General features: G+C 58.1%; 4 protein-coding genes across 4 annotated transcripts; 3 read left to right on the top strand and 1 right to left on the bottom strand.

Annotated features, from left to right (window-relative positions):
- Window positions 1-1,102: 1,102 nt before the first annotated feature.
- KRP23_13172 (uncharacterized protein) lies at window positions 1,103-1,592 on the top strand (the record flags this gene model as incomplete). Its single annotated transcript, XM_067883850.1, has 2 exons — window positions 1,103-1,360; window positions 1,425-1,592. 2 exons carry the CDS (start codon window positions 1,103-1,105, stop codon window positions 1,590-1,592), a joined length of 426 nt encoding a protein of 141 aa, XP_067738491.1.
- Window positions 1,593-8,181: 6,589 nt separating this feature from the next.
- KRP23_13171 (Protein disulfide-isomerase) lies at window positions 8,182-9,765 on the top strand (the record flags this gene model as incomplete). The annotated part of the gene is made up of 1 exon (XM_067883849.1): window positions 8,182-9,765. One exon carries the CDS (start codon window positions 8,182-8,184, stop codon window positions 9,763-9,765), a length of 1,584 nt encoding a protein of 527 aa, XP_067738490.1.
- Window positions 9,766-9,935: 170 nt separating this feature from the next.
- On the top strand, window positions 9,936-10,445 carry KRP23_13170 (uncharacterized protein; the record flags this gene model as incomplete). The annotated part of the gene is made up of 3 exons (XM_067883848.1): window positions 9,936-10,032; window positions 10,099-10,147; window positions 10,202-10,445. 3 exons carry the CDS (start codon window positions 9,936-9,938, stop codon window positions 10,443-10,445), a joined length of 390 nt encoding a protein of 129 aa, XP_067738489.1.
- A 188-nt stretch (window positions 10,446-10,633) lies between these two features.
- Window positions 10,634-11,939, bottom strand: KRP23_13169 (mRNA decay activator protein ZFP36; the record flags this gene model as incomplete). Its single annotated transcript, XM_067883847.1, has 2 exons — window positions 10,634-11,619; window positions 11,702-11,939. 2 exons carry the CDS (start codon window positions 11,937-11,939, stop codon window positions 10,634-10,636), a joined length of 1,224 nt encoding a protein of 407 aa, XP_067738488.1.
- Window positions 11,940-12,366: the final 427 nt, after the last annotated feature.

Genomic DNA, 12,366 nt, shown 5'->3' with positions numbered 1-12,366 from the left:
AGACGTGGCGTCCGGTGGCGTGAGTGCTAGAAGTAAGCGACCAACACTCGCTCTAACAGGCTTGCGTCAACTAGCTTCGTGCATTCTTCGTGTTGCTGCAGGCTTGGGCACGCAATGTCTTGCGGGTGCGGAATTTCTCCTGGCAGTTCACGAGCAGTACACCGAGTGCTATCAAAGCACGCATACTTCGCGTTAATGCCAATTGCCGGCAACGTGGGTAGTAGAAGTAGCGAAGCAGTGCAGTGGTCTCGTTCTTGGTTCGTCACCTGCGTGCTCGCCCTCACGCATGGATTAATAGCAGCGACTGGAGCACATCGGCGCAGGCCGAGCTGACACGGCCACACTAGCTCAGAACACGTAGTTTAAAAGGCTTTATTTGCAACTATAGCCACATATCAAGCATGTGATTGGCGGATGCTCTAGAATCACACAAGGGCCGCCAAACTGTGGCGGATGTACGGCAAGTGGCCATCGAGTTCTCACCGGTGCACCGCAGTCCTCACGAAGCGACTCGCGTTAGCCTGCCTGCCGCCATCGAGTCGCTCGTGGGGCCTGAGCTTGATGGGATCCTCGCTGCTGGCACCGCTCTGATGGCCACATCCTATCGGAAATCACGGCGGAAGACGTCATCGACGTGCAGACGCTTCGACTCGACGCTCTTCGAGACGAAATGCAGCCACCAGGCTCACCAAGACTGGGTCGATAGAGATAACGAGCAGGAGATCAACAACTTCCAGTGGAACGGAATCAACTACCTACTGACATTGGCCTCAGCTTTGGAGTTTTGGGCAAGCACGCGGGTCTTACAGACTGGCAGGTGTTCTTTCTTCAGCGCAACCCGTTTGTTGTACCATTGGACCTTGACTGTCGAGCTAAGCTGGCGGCTGATCAACAGGCGGATCTCCAAGCAGCAGATAGAATTGGCACGGCAGATTCGGATTGGTTCCTCTTACAAGTCGGAGGCAAGCGCGCTCAATGGACCCCGGGATAGTCTGCGCGATTGCAACCATCTTGGAGAAGCCGAGAAGTCGGCCAGTGATGCGGATGCTTGGTACAGCAATTGGCAGAGAGGAAGAGGGTGAACACTCCGTACGAGACTCGCATGGGGGACGAGGAGGAGCTCGTTCCTAACGCACCGGCCAAGATCGGGTCTCTCCGATCAAAACCGCGAGTGGTAATTCGTACTGGCAAGACAAAACTCATCTCGGTGTTGCCATCGCAGATTGGAGAAGTTGGCACGACGCGTCTTCGTGACGCTGAAGTTGTCGTTCTACGGGAGGATGCAGATTTTGGACGGTATACGCATGATATTCACGGTCGCGTGGTTCCAGAGGACGAAGCTCAGCGTCGGTTTAGTATGGTGAAGCTTTCAGGTAATGCCTACAAAGTCCCTGCTATCCTTGAAGCTTCCTATACTGCTCTAGACCCTTACGGCGACGTACAACGACTCGGAGATCCAGCGCACTCCGACGCCCCTGGCAAATGTCACGCTAAGTAGCGTTCTGGCATGCTGGGGCCGATTTCTAGGCCGTCCGCCGCCACCAAGAGAAGGAGAGCTTGAGGTGCTCAACTGGAAGAAGCACTACCGGTAGCAGCCAAGAGAAAAGCAAACGCGCGATTGGGGGTGGGGTGTCACTGGACTCGCTCAGAGATGAAACCGAACGCAAGGCGATGGATGTGGCATATTTTGGAAGCTACTTGGAGCTCCAAGTTTACGGCAAGGAACTGCACGCGTTTGAAGTTGCTACTCGAACGGCTCGGATGATCGCAGCTGATGGCACAGGCTTCCTTGCGCCTGAAAGCACACCCTTTGGCCCTGTTCCTGGTCTGTTTGAGCGTGTGGCTGTCCTTGACAATTTCCCGACAGACGACGTGCACGATGGCGCAGGTGAAGACTCGTCAGTAATTCAATTGGTGGATGCTGTACTAGCTTATGTCCGCGTATATCGCACGGTTCAGTTGCTAGTGAGCTCAAGTCTCAGCAACATCGTTAGAAGATGACTAATGAGGAGGAAGAACGATGTGTAGTGAGTCTCTTCCACGAGTCCCGACGCGTTGCCGTGAGTGCATACTCTCCGAGTACAGGTCAGCGCTGGCTGACAGCCATTCAGAGGACGAGATTGAGTCACTGTTGACGATGCCACTGGGTGACGAAGTACGAGCGGACAAGTTGCCACCACAGTAATGTATCGAAATGCACGCGCGCCTCGCTCGTCTCTGTTTGCTGCAGAAACGAAGACTTGAGGACATTCCAGTATCGATTGAATCTCCAAGTCCCTATGCTCCACGTCCACATGCAGCGCGTCTGTATCGTCAATGTGCTGCAACTGGGAGCATACCTGACCACGCTTACAATAGCGGAATTGCCTCGAAGACACACTCAGATCGACGCTCTTGTACACGGGAGCAACTCGGAGCGTAAGAACCACCGAATCTTCACCTGGACGTGTATTTCTTCGGCGTGAGGTGTGAGTACCAGGAGGTCGTCAGACTGGCACATCAGGAGAGCGTTGGGTATTTTCCCTTGTCGAGCGCCACGAGCGTGGAACTTTTGAACCTGCCTTTTACGCTCCCGGGCCTAGCACTTGTCACTCGATCCCCCTTTCACGCAGTGCTGTCCAGGAATTACTTCACCTGTCAAGACATGTCACCTACACCATGTACTATTGCGCAGTTTCTGCTTTTCACTCAGAGGTACTTGAGAACGGGGATTCTGACGCTGCTGAGGACGCAGTGGAGCAGACAGAGATGATAAGGTGTTATCGGCAAAGACGACAAATCGTTGCACGGTTCCCGTGCGTTCTTCGTATTATGAAGGATCGTCACCAGCAGATCACTGCAACCCAACTCGTACGGGCGTACGTCCCAGTTGAAACCTGCGATCCGGGGCCGGAAGAGAAAGAAAGCACTACCCTACAATTTGCAAGAAAGAGGGCACAAACTCTTCACTATCGTGTATGGCTGCCTGAATCCTGCGTGGGGCAATTGTTGATACTGCAAGAAAGCGAGTTTGAGGCAGTCTGTCAGTGGGGTTGTCATGGCAACAACCACTGCCAAGGGACTACCCACCAGGTCGTGCAACGCTGCTTTGTGTGGGACCCAGCCATTCGGTTCTCTCATACGACACGTACCGCTCCCCACAATGGATCCATGAGCAGGGAGTAGTGGGTCATGATCAAGTTGTGCTTTCTGTCTCCTCCAACGACGGCACGAGGGAGGCAAAAGCGGCAGTACGTCTGGAACTGTGTGGCCCTACAAGCAGCTCTCGATGCATGTTGAATCTGTCGCATGTTACACTCAGTGCCACGTTAGGGCTTCCTGAGTTCCATGAACTCTCGGATGCTGGCACGGAGACTTGATCACGCACGTGTAACCCTTCGTGCATATCGAGAAGGTGTCGGCTGTCTCTGACGATTCTTTCAATCGACCTCCCATGTTCGCAATGACGATGATTTTTGACGAGCAGCAAACCGAGGAGTGTATGAAGCAGCATGTCGATCATGGTGCAAAAAGCGAAGGTGTCCTTCGGGACCAGCCACGGGAAGAGACGGCAAGTACTTTTCCTTGAAATACGGAATGCTAAGGAAAGCCACTCGCAGTCCGTCGATTAGTGGGCTCACCTGCTCCTGCATCAACCATGCCGGCACCGGTGGGACTCGAGACCGCATCTTCGTCACATGCATGAGGCTCTGGGTGAGCTACGGGCTGCTGAACGAGCTGACCAAGCGCAAGTTCTCCAGTCGCTGCTCAAGCTGCTGATCACCAGCTACATGCACGTGAGTGTGGAGACGCAGGTGACGAAGACGCTGAGTGCTTCTTGATGACGCATGCACGAGACCACCGGCGCCCTCCACTTCATCCCGTCGAGACTCTACGTAGTGTATGACGTGCTGTCCTACATGGACCTGCGACCTACTTCCTTCTACTGCAATTCTGGCTCGTGGTCACTGGGGTATGATGTTGATCTCTCAAAGTACTCATTGACGTCTGGAAAATGGCATTAGCTCGGACGTTGTGCCAAAGCTGAATTGGATCGGTCTACGGACGTACTGTTGGTCTTCGCTAGCCGCTTCGGGAACATCTACTTCTCGGTCTTGCTAGATTGACCCTCAGAAAGCTCCGTGAAGAAAGACGTATCGGCTGCAGTTCCGGCTGGAAAAGCGTCTGCTGGAATGTCAGCCTACTTGAATTTTCGAGCAACCAGCGGTTGAGACGAAGGGAATGCAGAGCAGAAAAAAGGTTGTGGCGGAGGTTCACAGCGCCTTCACTTTCTTGGGTCCTGGTTCAGCGTCGGCAGCTAGCGACGAAGCGCCAGCGTGTCGACCACAAAGTCTTCGCGCGCAGTAGAGATCTGCAGCAAGCACACAAGCCGCATGTACGATATGGAGATGTGGTGCTCCTTATTTTGACTTGCACCAAGTGCATTTGGCTCTCTTTCGGCACCAAAGTGCGTGGCTCTTGGAAGAACTCGTCGCCATGGCCAGCAGCAGCGCGCTCCCGAGCTACCTGCATGAAGTTCTTGTAAACTGCTCAGCGGATACAGTGCAAAGGCCTTGCGGGGCGACTTTTGCACGAGCTCGGAGCCCTCCTCGGACGTGGCGAGCACCATCTTGATCTCGGCAATCTGCAGCAGGGCCGTGCTGCACTTGTGCAGAAGCAACTTGTCCCAGTGGAAACGTGGGGCCCGGAGCGCCCGAGGTTTTGAAGTCGATGACCACGTCGGACGCGCCACTTTCTCAACTCGCGACTCATTCCTGGGGTGAGAATGCTGCACTTTCTCGCTCGGGTTTGGCACTGTGGGGTTTTGCTCATTCCACAACTGGAGCCGATCCAAGCAAGCCAAGCCCAAGACAACCATGGTGACCGAGACGTACTTTCGCAAGGCTTTGGCGCAGGCCAAGAACAAGCAGTCGCTACTGGAGGAGAAGCACTCGCTGCTGGAGAACGAGCACTCGCAGGTCAAGATCGCGCACTCGAAGCTGCAGGAGGAGCACGCCGAGCTTCTGAACGAGCGCAACGATCTGGAGGGCGACACCTGGCTTTGGATGATGCAGAACAACAAGCTACAGGCCCAGCTCAAGGAACTCCAAGGCGAGCACTCTAAATGGAAGGCCGCATGCGCGTCGCTCGTGAAGGAGGTGGAGAGGAAGGTTCTGGAGGAGGAGTATTTGGCGTATCTGGCGCAGGAGTATCACCAGACGCACTGGCCGGTGGCCAAGGTGGCCGAGCTGGAGGTCGAGCAGGAGCGCAAGCTCGCTGAGGCGGACCAGCTGGCCAAGGAGCGGGAGCAAGAGCTGATGGCCAAGGTCGCGGCGCTCGAGAGCGAAGTTGGGACGCTCAAGGTGACCCTCAAGAGCGAGGTTGCGTCGCCCCAACGCACGATCCAGCAGAAAGACGACGAGTTCGACAGCTTCCGCCGGTCCAGCAAGGAGGCCACGGACAAAGTCGTGAAGGATCTCGCAGAGGCCAAGGCCGAGACCATGAAGCACCAGGGGGTGATCCGGACGCTTCGCACGGCACGGGAGAAAGGCGCGAAGACGGCTCTGTCCACGACGAACCCGGCCAAGGAGAGGCGGCTCCCCAAGACGGTGGAGGTGTCGGCGCCGACGCAGCAGCGCAAGACACCTGTGAAGCTACAGGAGCAGAGGCAACGGCTGCGTGAGAAGAGCAGTAGCAGTGGTAGTCCGTTGACGGTGAACACCAGGAGCGCGGCAAAGACGACGGCGACGGCTGCGACGTTGAAGAAGGCAGCGGTCAAGCCCGTGGAGATGCCAGCGCATACGCTGCAGGATCGTATGCGGAAGTTTGAGATGGAGAGGAAACAGAAGGTCAAGTCGCTGCAGGAGAGGCAAAGGCTGCGCGAGAAGAGCAGCAGCTATAACAGTCCGTCGACGGTGAGCAGACCCACGACAACGAGCTCCAAGGCCTCAACAAAGACAACGGCGTCGCCTGCGACGTTGCGGGGGTTTGTGAAGGTGCCGGCGCAAACGCTGCAGCGCCCTGTCCGGAAGCAGGAGTTGACGAAGCCCAAGGAGACCAAGAGTGTTCCGTCAAAGGTGACGTCCAGGTGGGAGCAGTACAAGTACCAGCGGTCAGGGCCTTCGTCTGCGGCGACATCGTCCACGTCGTCGTCGCCGGAGACGTCTCCGCGATCGGCAGCTTAGTCGTCGTTGACGAAAGCTGTGCCTGGAATGCTGCGGTGCAGAAGATCATGTTTGTCGGCAAGGCGATGCTTAGCGTGGTGAATTGGTACGGTAAGGGGCACCCATCTCTGCCTCGAATCGTGGCCATTCCGCGCGACGCGGGACTCATTTCTCCCGCTGTTCCAAGCAACTCCGACATCAAGCGGCATCACACATGCAGTTTGGCGAGCAGAGACCCATTTCTCTCTGTCGTGGCTGATCTCTCGTGGAAGGTTCCTGGACGTGGAGTGCCGAGGCTTGGTAGGCCTTGCGTGACGTGCGCTAGCCGTCTCAGTTGATCGGGGCTCATTACCTCCGTTGAAGCTGCAGATGCTGGCGTGCTTCGCGTGAGGTGCGGGTGTGGTGTGCTTCCGAAGTGGTCGACGGGGACTCATTACTCCCTGTTGGCCGCTTTGGTCGTCCACCCGCCTGCTCTTCTACCTTGCTGCGGTGCTCGCGTCCGAGACTTTCTACGTCTGATGTGCCTGGAGTTCGCTCGCCGAATGGACACTGCTGCTTGATGAAGACAAGATAACTCTGATGAACAACCGACCACGCTTGCTAAGACCAGTCCGAAGACAAGTCCGCGATTTGTATGTGTAGCTTTAGCTGAGTAAGACTTTATAATTGCTTTTGTGCTGTTGTGCCATTGAGTCGTGTCTTAACAACTTATGCGCTACCAACTACATCAACTCCATGCACGGGCCAAGCTGCCATCCACAGCGGACACCACCTCCGTCCGATTCCGCCAGCTTCGTGCGCAGCAAGTGGTCCGCGTGGTAGTACTGGAACAGGTGAAGGACCGACTCAATGAGGCCGTACACGATGAAGAAACGCAAAGGATGTCACCAAACAGCAGCGACCTTCACGGCACAAATCAACCACCGACTGGGTCGTCTTCTCCTTGCTCGAGAATGGCGACACTTCCGAAGCCTCCGTGTCACTCAAATCCACACTGGCGTGCGCAAGACGCGACGTACCGCAGTCATTGCCACCGTCACCGCACCCGCCTCCATGTGCAGCCTCACGCAGTCCACCTTGCCGTCGGGCGTCATGCGGCTAAACATGCCGTTGCACAGCAGCAACTCCTTGATCTCGCCTATAGACACCAGGTAGTCGAGCGCCACACCGGTCACGGCCAGCTCAACGTTCTCGCTCTGCTAGGCAGATCGTACCCCCCCCTCCGAGTCCACGTCGCGCCACACCAGCTTCTTCGTGTGGATTGTCGACACTATCCCCCCAGGATCACGCGCGCATGTAGCAGCCGCACATGGCGTTGTCGCGCGAGAGCGAGCGTCGCCACCCTTGTGCTTTACGATGGCGTCGGCCATGTCGTCCTTCAGCTCATTGTGGAACAGGATCAGACCCAACCGCGACAGACTTTCGTCTACGGCTTCGCGATTGTCTGGAAGCTCCACCACTTGCTCGTGCGTCCAGTCACTAGGCAGCTCGCGGTACGACAGACCCTAGCATCTAGCATCCGTCCTATGCGAGGCAGTGGGCCACACCCTTGGAGTCACCGGGGACACTGGACGGTGCGCTCAGCTACTCGTACGAGCCCTTGCGCAACACGTCGTACTTGCTGCTCTTACGGTTGCGCACCATGACGCTCATGGACACGCTGTGGTGGTCGAGTCGTAGGGCTTGATGAGCTCAGCTGGAGGCCAGGGTCCACCTTCGACTTGGCGCACGGTAGCTCGCCTTCCTTCTCCGACAGTTCTCAACCCGTCGTCGTGAACATACGAACCTCCACTTCGTTGCCCACGAGACGGCCCTCAAGTGAGCCCACCGAGTGGCACGTGGACGAGTGCATACAGCCGTTCTTATCGCACAGCGACCCAGTTCTCAGATAGACACTTCTGTGAATCACCGCTTTTGTGTGTGCCACTTCAATCTTCGCAGCCACGTGTCACTTTGGATCCAAAACACCATGGAGCTTTTCGCTGATCACTTTGGATTTTCTTCGCAGCCGGCCAAGCGAGTTTCTTCAATCCCCAGAATGATGTTCATCAAGCAGGCGGCGCGTGCGCTTGCGCTGCTGTTCGCCGTGGCGCTCGTGGTGCGCGCGGCTGAGTTCGAGGAGGAGGACGACGTGTTGGTGCTGACGGAGAGCAACTTCGCCGAGGCCGTTTCAGGCCACGACACGCTGCTGGTCGAGTTCTACGCGCCGTGGTGCGGTCACTGCAAGAAGCTGACCCCCGAGTACGCGGCGGCGGCCAAGAACCTCAAGGAGCTGGACCCGCCCATCCGCCTCGCCAAGGTGGACGCCACGGCCGAGAGCAAGCTCGCCGAGCAGTTCGCCGTCCGCGGCTTCCCCACGCTCAAGTTCTTCAAGGGCGACGTGGAGGCCGTCAAGGACTACGACGGAGGCCGCACGTCGGCCGAGATCGAGAAGTGGGTCGTCAAGAAGTCGGGCCCAGCCGTCAAGATCGTGGAGACCGCCGACGAACTCACGGCCATCAAGGAGACTAACGACGTGGTGGTCTTCGCTGTGGTCGACGCCGAGGAGGGCGAGACCCGCGCTCTGCTCGAGAAGCTCGCGGACGCCGACGACCTGGCTGTGTACGTGGCTTCCACCAGCACGGACGTGACGGAGGACGCTGCGGCCATCAACAAGGTGGTGCTGTACAAGAAGTTCGACGAGGGCAAGGTCGTGTACGACGGCGCGCTGGAGAAGGAGGCGCTGGGCGAGTTCGTCAAGGCCAACAGCCTCCCGCTCGTCATCACGTTCTCGCAGGACAAGGCCCCCATGATCTTCGGCGGTGAGACGACGGAGCACCTCCTGGCCTTCGTGGACACGACCAAGGACTACGTGTCGGGCATCGAGGCGGCGCTCAAGGCGCCTGCTCAGGCCAATAAGGGCAAGCTGTTGCACGTCATCATGCCCAGCACGGAGAAGCGTATCGTGGACTACTTCGGCCTGCAGGAGGAGGACTTCCCCGCCGTCATGCTGGTGAACATGGCCGGCGCCATGAAGAAGTACGGCTTCGACTACAAGGCGGACGACTTCGTTGCCAAGATCGAGGACGGCCTCTCTGCCGACCTGCTCGCGTTCGAGAACAGCTACTTTGAGGGCAAGCTGACGCCTCAGCTCAAGTCTGCTGACCCGGAGGATGACAGCGAGGAGGCCGTCAAGGTCATCGTGGGCACGCAGTTCCAGGAGCGCGTGGTCGACAACGAGAAGGACGTGCTGCTCGAGTTCTACGCCCCGTGGTGCGGCCACTGCAAGTCCCTGGCCCCCAAGTACGAGGAGCTGGCCGAGAAGTTCGCGGACGTGGACAGCGTCATGATTGCCAAGATGGACGCCACGGCCAACGAGATCGACCACGCCGGCGTTGACGTGCGCGGCTTCCCGACGCTCATCTTCTTCCCTGCTAAGGACAAGCAGAACCCGGTCGTGTACGAGGGTGCGCGCGACGTGGACGGCTTCACGGAGTTCCTGAAGGCCAACGCCCAGAAGTTCGAGCTGGAAGGCTCGGAGCACGGCGCCGAGGAGGCCTCGGAGGAGGACGAAGAGGAGCAGGAGGAGGACGAAGAGAAGGAGGACGCCAAGAAGGAGGGCGCCGAGCACGAGGAGCTGTAGAAAGTCTTTAGGTATTGTTTTTTTTGCTGTTGCAGAGGAAGACACGACGTAAAAGAGAATGCAGAGGAGCTCCTAATCCACGCTTGCTCTGCTTTAATTCGTAGCTTGCAGCGTGAACCGTCGCTCGTTCGACTGGGGAGATCTCGAGTGTATGAAGGCGCGGACTCTCCATGATGGAGAAAGTGGAGATCGCCGTCCGAGTGCTCGGCGTGGGCTACGCGCTGGGCATCTGCGGCATGATCCTGCGTCTGCAGGGCCATGACACGAGTGAGCATGGAGAGCTCGTTCCTCTGTGGGGAGTCTGACTGACTGGCTGGCTGTTCCTGATTGTAGTTTACATTATGCTCGTGACGGTCTTCACGATGGTCTTCACGTGTCCATGGTGAGCCTTCGGTGGAGCTCTTGCTGTTGCTGCTAGCATCTCATCTTGTGGTAGTTTGTGGGCCATCATTAGGTTCTGTCGCGACTACGCGTCACGGCGGCGGATGGTGGTGCTGCCCGAGAAGAAGGCCAAGAAGCGGCCCGACATCGCCGTGGCCTCCGGCAAGGCGGTGCAGCGCACGCAGGCCGAGATCCTCGCGGAGCAGCGCGAGCGGGTCAAGAACCTCCACGGCGTGGGCGAGAAGAAGCTCAAGCCCAAGGCGCCCAAGCGCAAGGGTCCTCCTTCCAAGAAGAACTGAGGCATTTGGTTCCAACTGCTGTCGCAGCAGCGCTTAATATATTTATATGAAAAGTAAATAGGGGCTGGTAAAACACACGAGCGGGCAGCACGAAGCCCAAACCGACAGGGCTGGACGGGAGCAGGCCACGAACGCACGGGCTCATAGATAGATACAGAGCGCCACCTCTCCTTTTCGCTTCCGACGCCTTAATGGAAGCGCCCGAACACGCTCAGGCGGGGGCTCTCCTCGTCGTTACTGCTGCTACCAGACACGTCCTTGGCGTCGCCAGCGATGGCCGCAGCGCCGTCGAACGGCTTGCTGTCAAGACTCAGCGACAGCCCCGTGGACCACGGCTGGGCTTGCAGGTCGTCGCCCGCGAACGGCGCCGCCGAGGCGGACGGGAAGTCCTTCCACAGCTCGTCAGATTGAAGTGAGAACTCCGACTTGTTCGTGGCAGCAGCGGTGGAGGCGAGCGGCGAGGAAACGCCCGAGAGGCGGCGGCCGTGACTGGCCGGGATCGGGGCGGGCTCCCGAGGGGAGGCGGAGTCAGCAGTCGGCTCGTCGTCTGGCGTCAGTGAGAACTTCATCAATGCGTCGATGGCATCCTGGAGGTCCGGGTAACTGGGCGATGACGCGCTCGTAGCAGCGTTGGTCGCCTGGGTGACTCGTTGTTGGACGGGCGGCAGGCCAATGCTGCCGAGCGAGCCCCGCTGTTTCAGAGAAGCACCGCCGTAGTGCTCACCAGCATAATTAGGGTGGAGGGTGGAGGAGGGCGCCGCCATGGACGGCGCATCCCACGAGGAGCTCTTGTCCAGCGAGGACAGGAGCGAGTAGTTATCCTTGGGGTAGGAAGGCATCATCTGGTGGTGGTGCGGACGCAGCTGCTGGAGATGGTGCGGCGAGGGCTGCTCACTGTAGAGGCCGCCGCCGTAGCCGAGGTCCACGGACGGCGGGGGAGGGGCCATGACGCTCAAACGGTCCTTCTCGTGCAGGAACATGCCGCCGCCCAGGTGGTTTGGGGGGCTGTACTGCGGCGGCGCGTAGCCCTCGGCCTCCTCGTGGATGAAGCGGCAGCGGCTGCCGTAGGGGCAATGGCCCGACCCCCAGTAGGACTTGCACTTGGTAGTTTTGTACTTGGGATGGCGCACGACGTGACGCAACTCGGCAATGCCGTGGGCGAACTGGCACTTGGCTGTTACGTGAAGACACACGACGTTAGTTAGTAGGGTTCTACCGTAGGGCGACATAGATAGAGGGGAGGGGGGGAGGCGCACCTCCGTAGCGGCAGTTGCCGAACTCCGAGAAGCGCTTGCACAGCTCCGTCTTGTAGAGCGACGACTTGGTCCCGTTCTTGGGACTGTTCTCCTCGTTCAGGTACGACATGACGCCCATGTCCTCGGCCGGCAGCGCGTAGCCGTCCGGGCCGGCGACGGCCGGGGAGGCGTCGAGCTCCAGGAAGTTTTCCTTGGGCATCGAGTAGTAGCCGAGGTGGTCCATGGACGAGAGCAACATGGCGGAGGAGGGGTCGATACTACCGTCTATAGTAAACCTTTGGCGGATTTTGGCGACTGAGGGGGCACTCACTCTCCTTCACTATGCGGCGGCCCCGACACCAGTCAGTGCTCGGAGAAAGAAGCAGGCGAGATGAAAACTAATACACGGAGCGCAGGGGGCGGCTACTGAAGTAACGGGAAAAGGTGCGGTTCCCTGTTTGGTACTGTGGACGTCTATCTCTTGAACAACGTATGCAGAAAGCACTTCGCCCCGCCGCAGACCGCCCTCTCGCCACTTTTCAAGCGACACCTGAAGTGGATGAAGTATGACTGACCAGACAAACATTTTTAGCCAATACACGGGCACCACTCTAAAAATGCAAATCAGGAGCAGTCTTGAGTCATGCAATACCGACAACCCTCTGGCCATGAAAGAGGTGCTCCGC

The sequence above is a fragment of the Phytophthora ramorum genome (assembly GCF_020800215.1).
Source record: "Phytophthora ramorum isolate Pr-102 chromosome Unknown Phyram_PR-102_s0017, whole genome shotgun sequence".
In the NCBI taxonomy this organism is placed as follows: Eukaryota; Oomycota; class Peronosporomycetes; order Peronosporales; family Peronosporaceae; genus Phytophthora; species Phytophthora ramorum.
The sequence above is the reverse complement of the archived record's forward strand: the minus strand, read 5'-3'. Positions and strand labels throughout refer to the sequence as shown.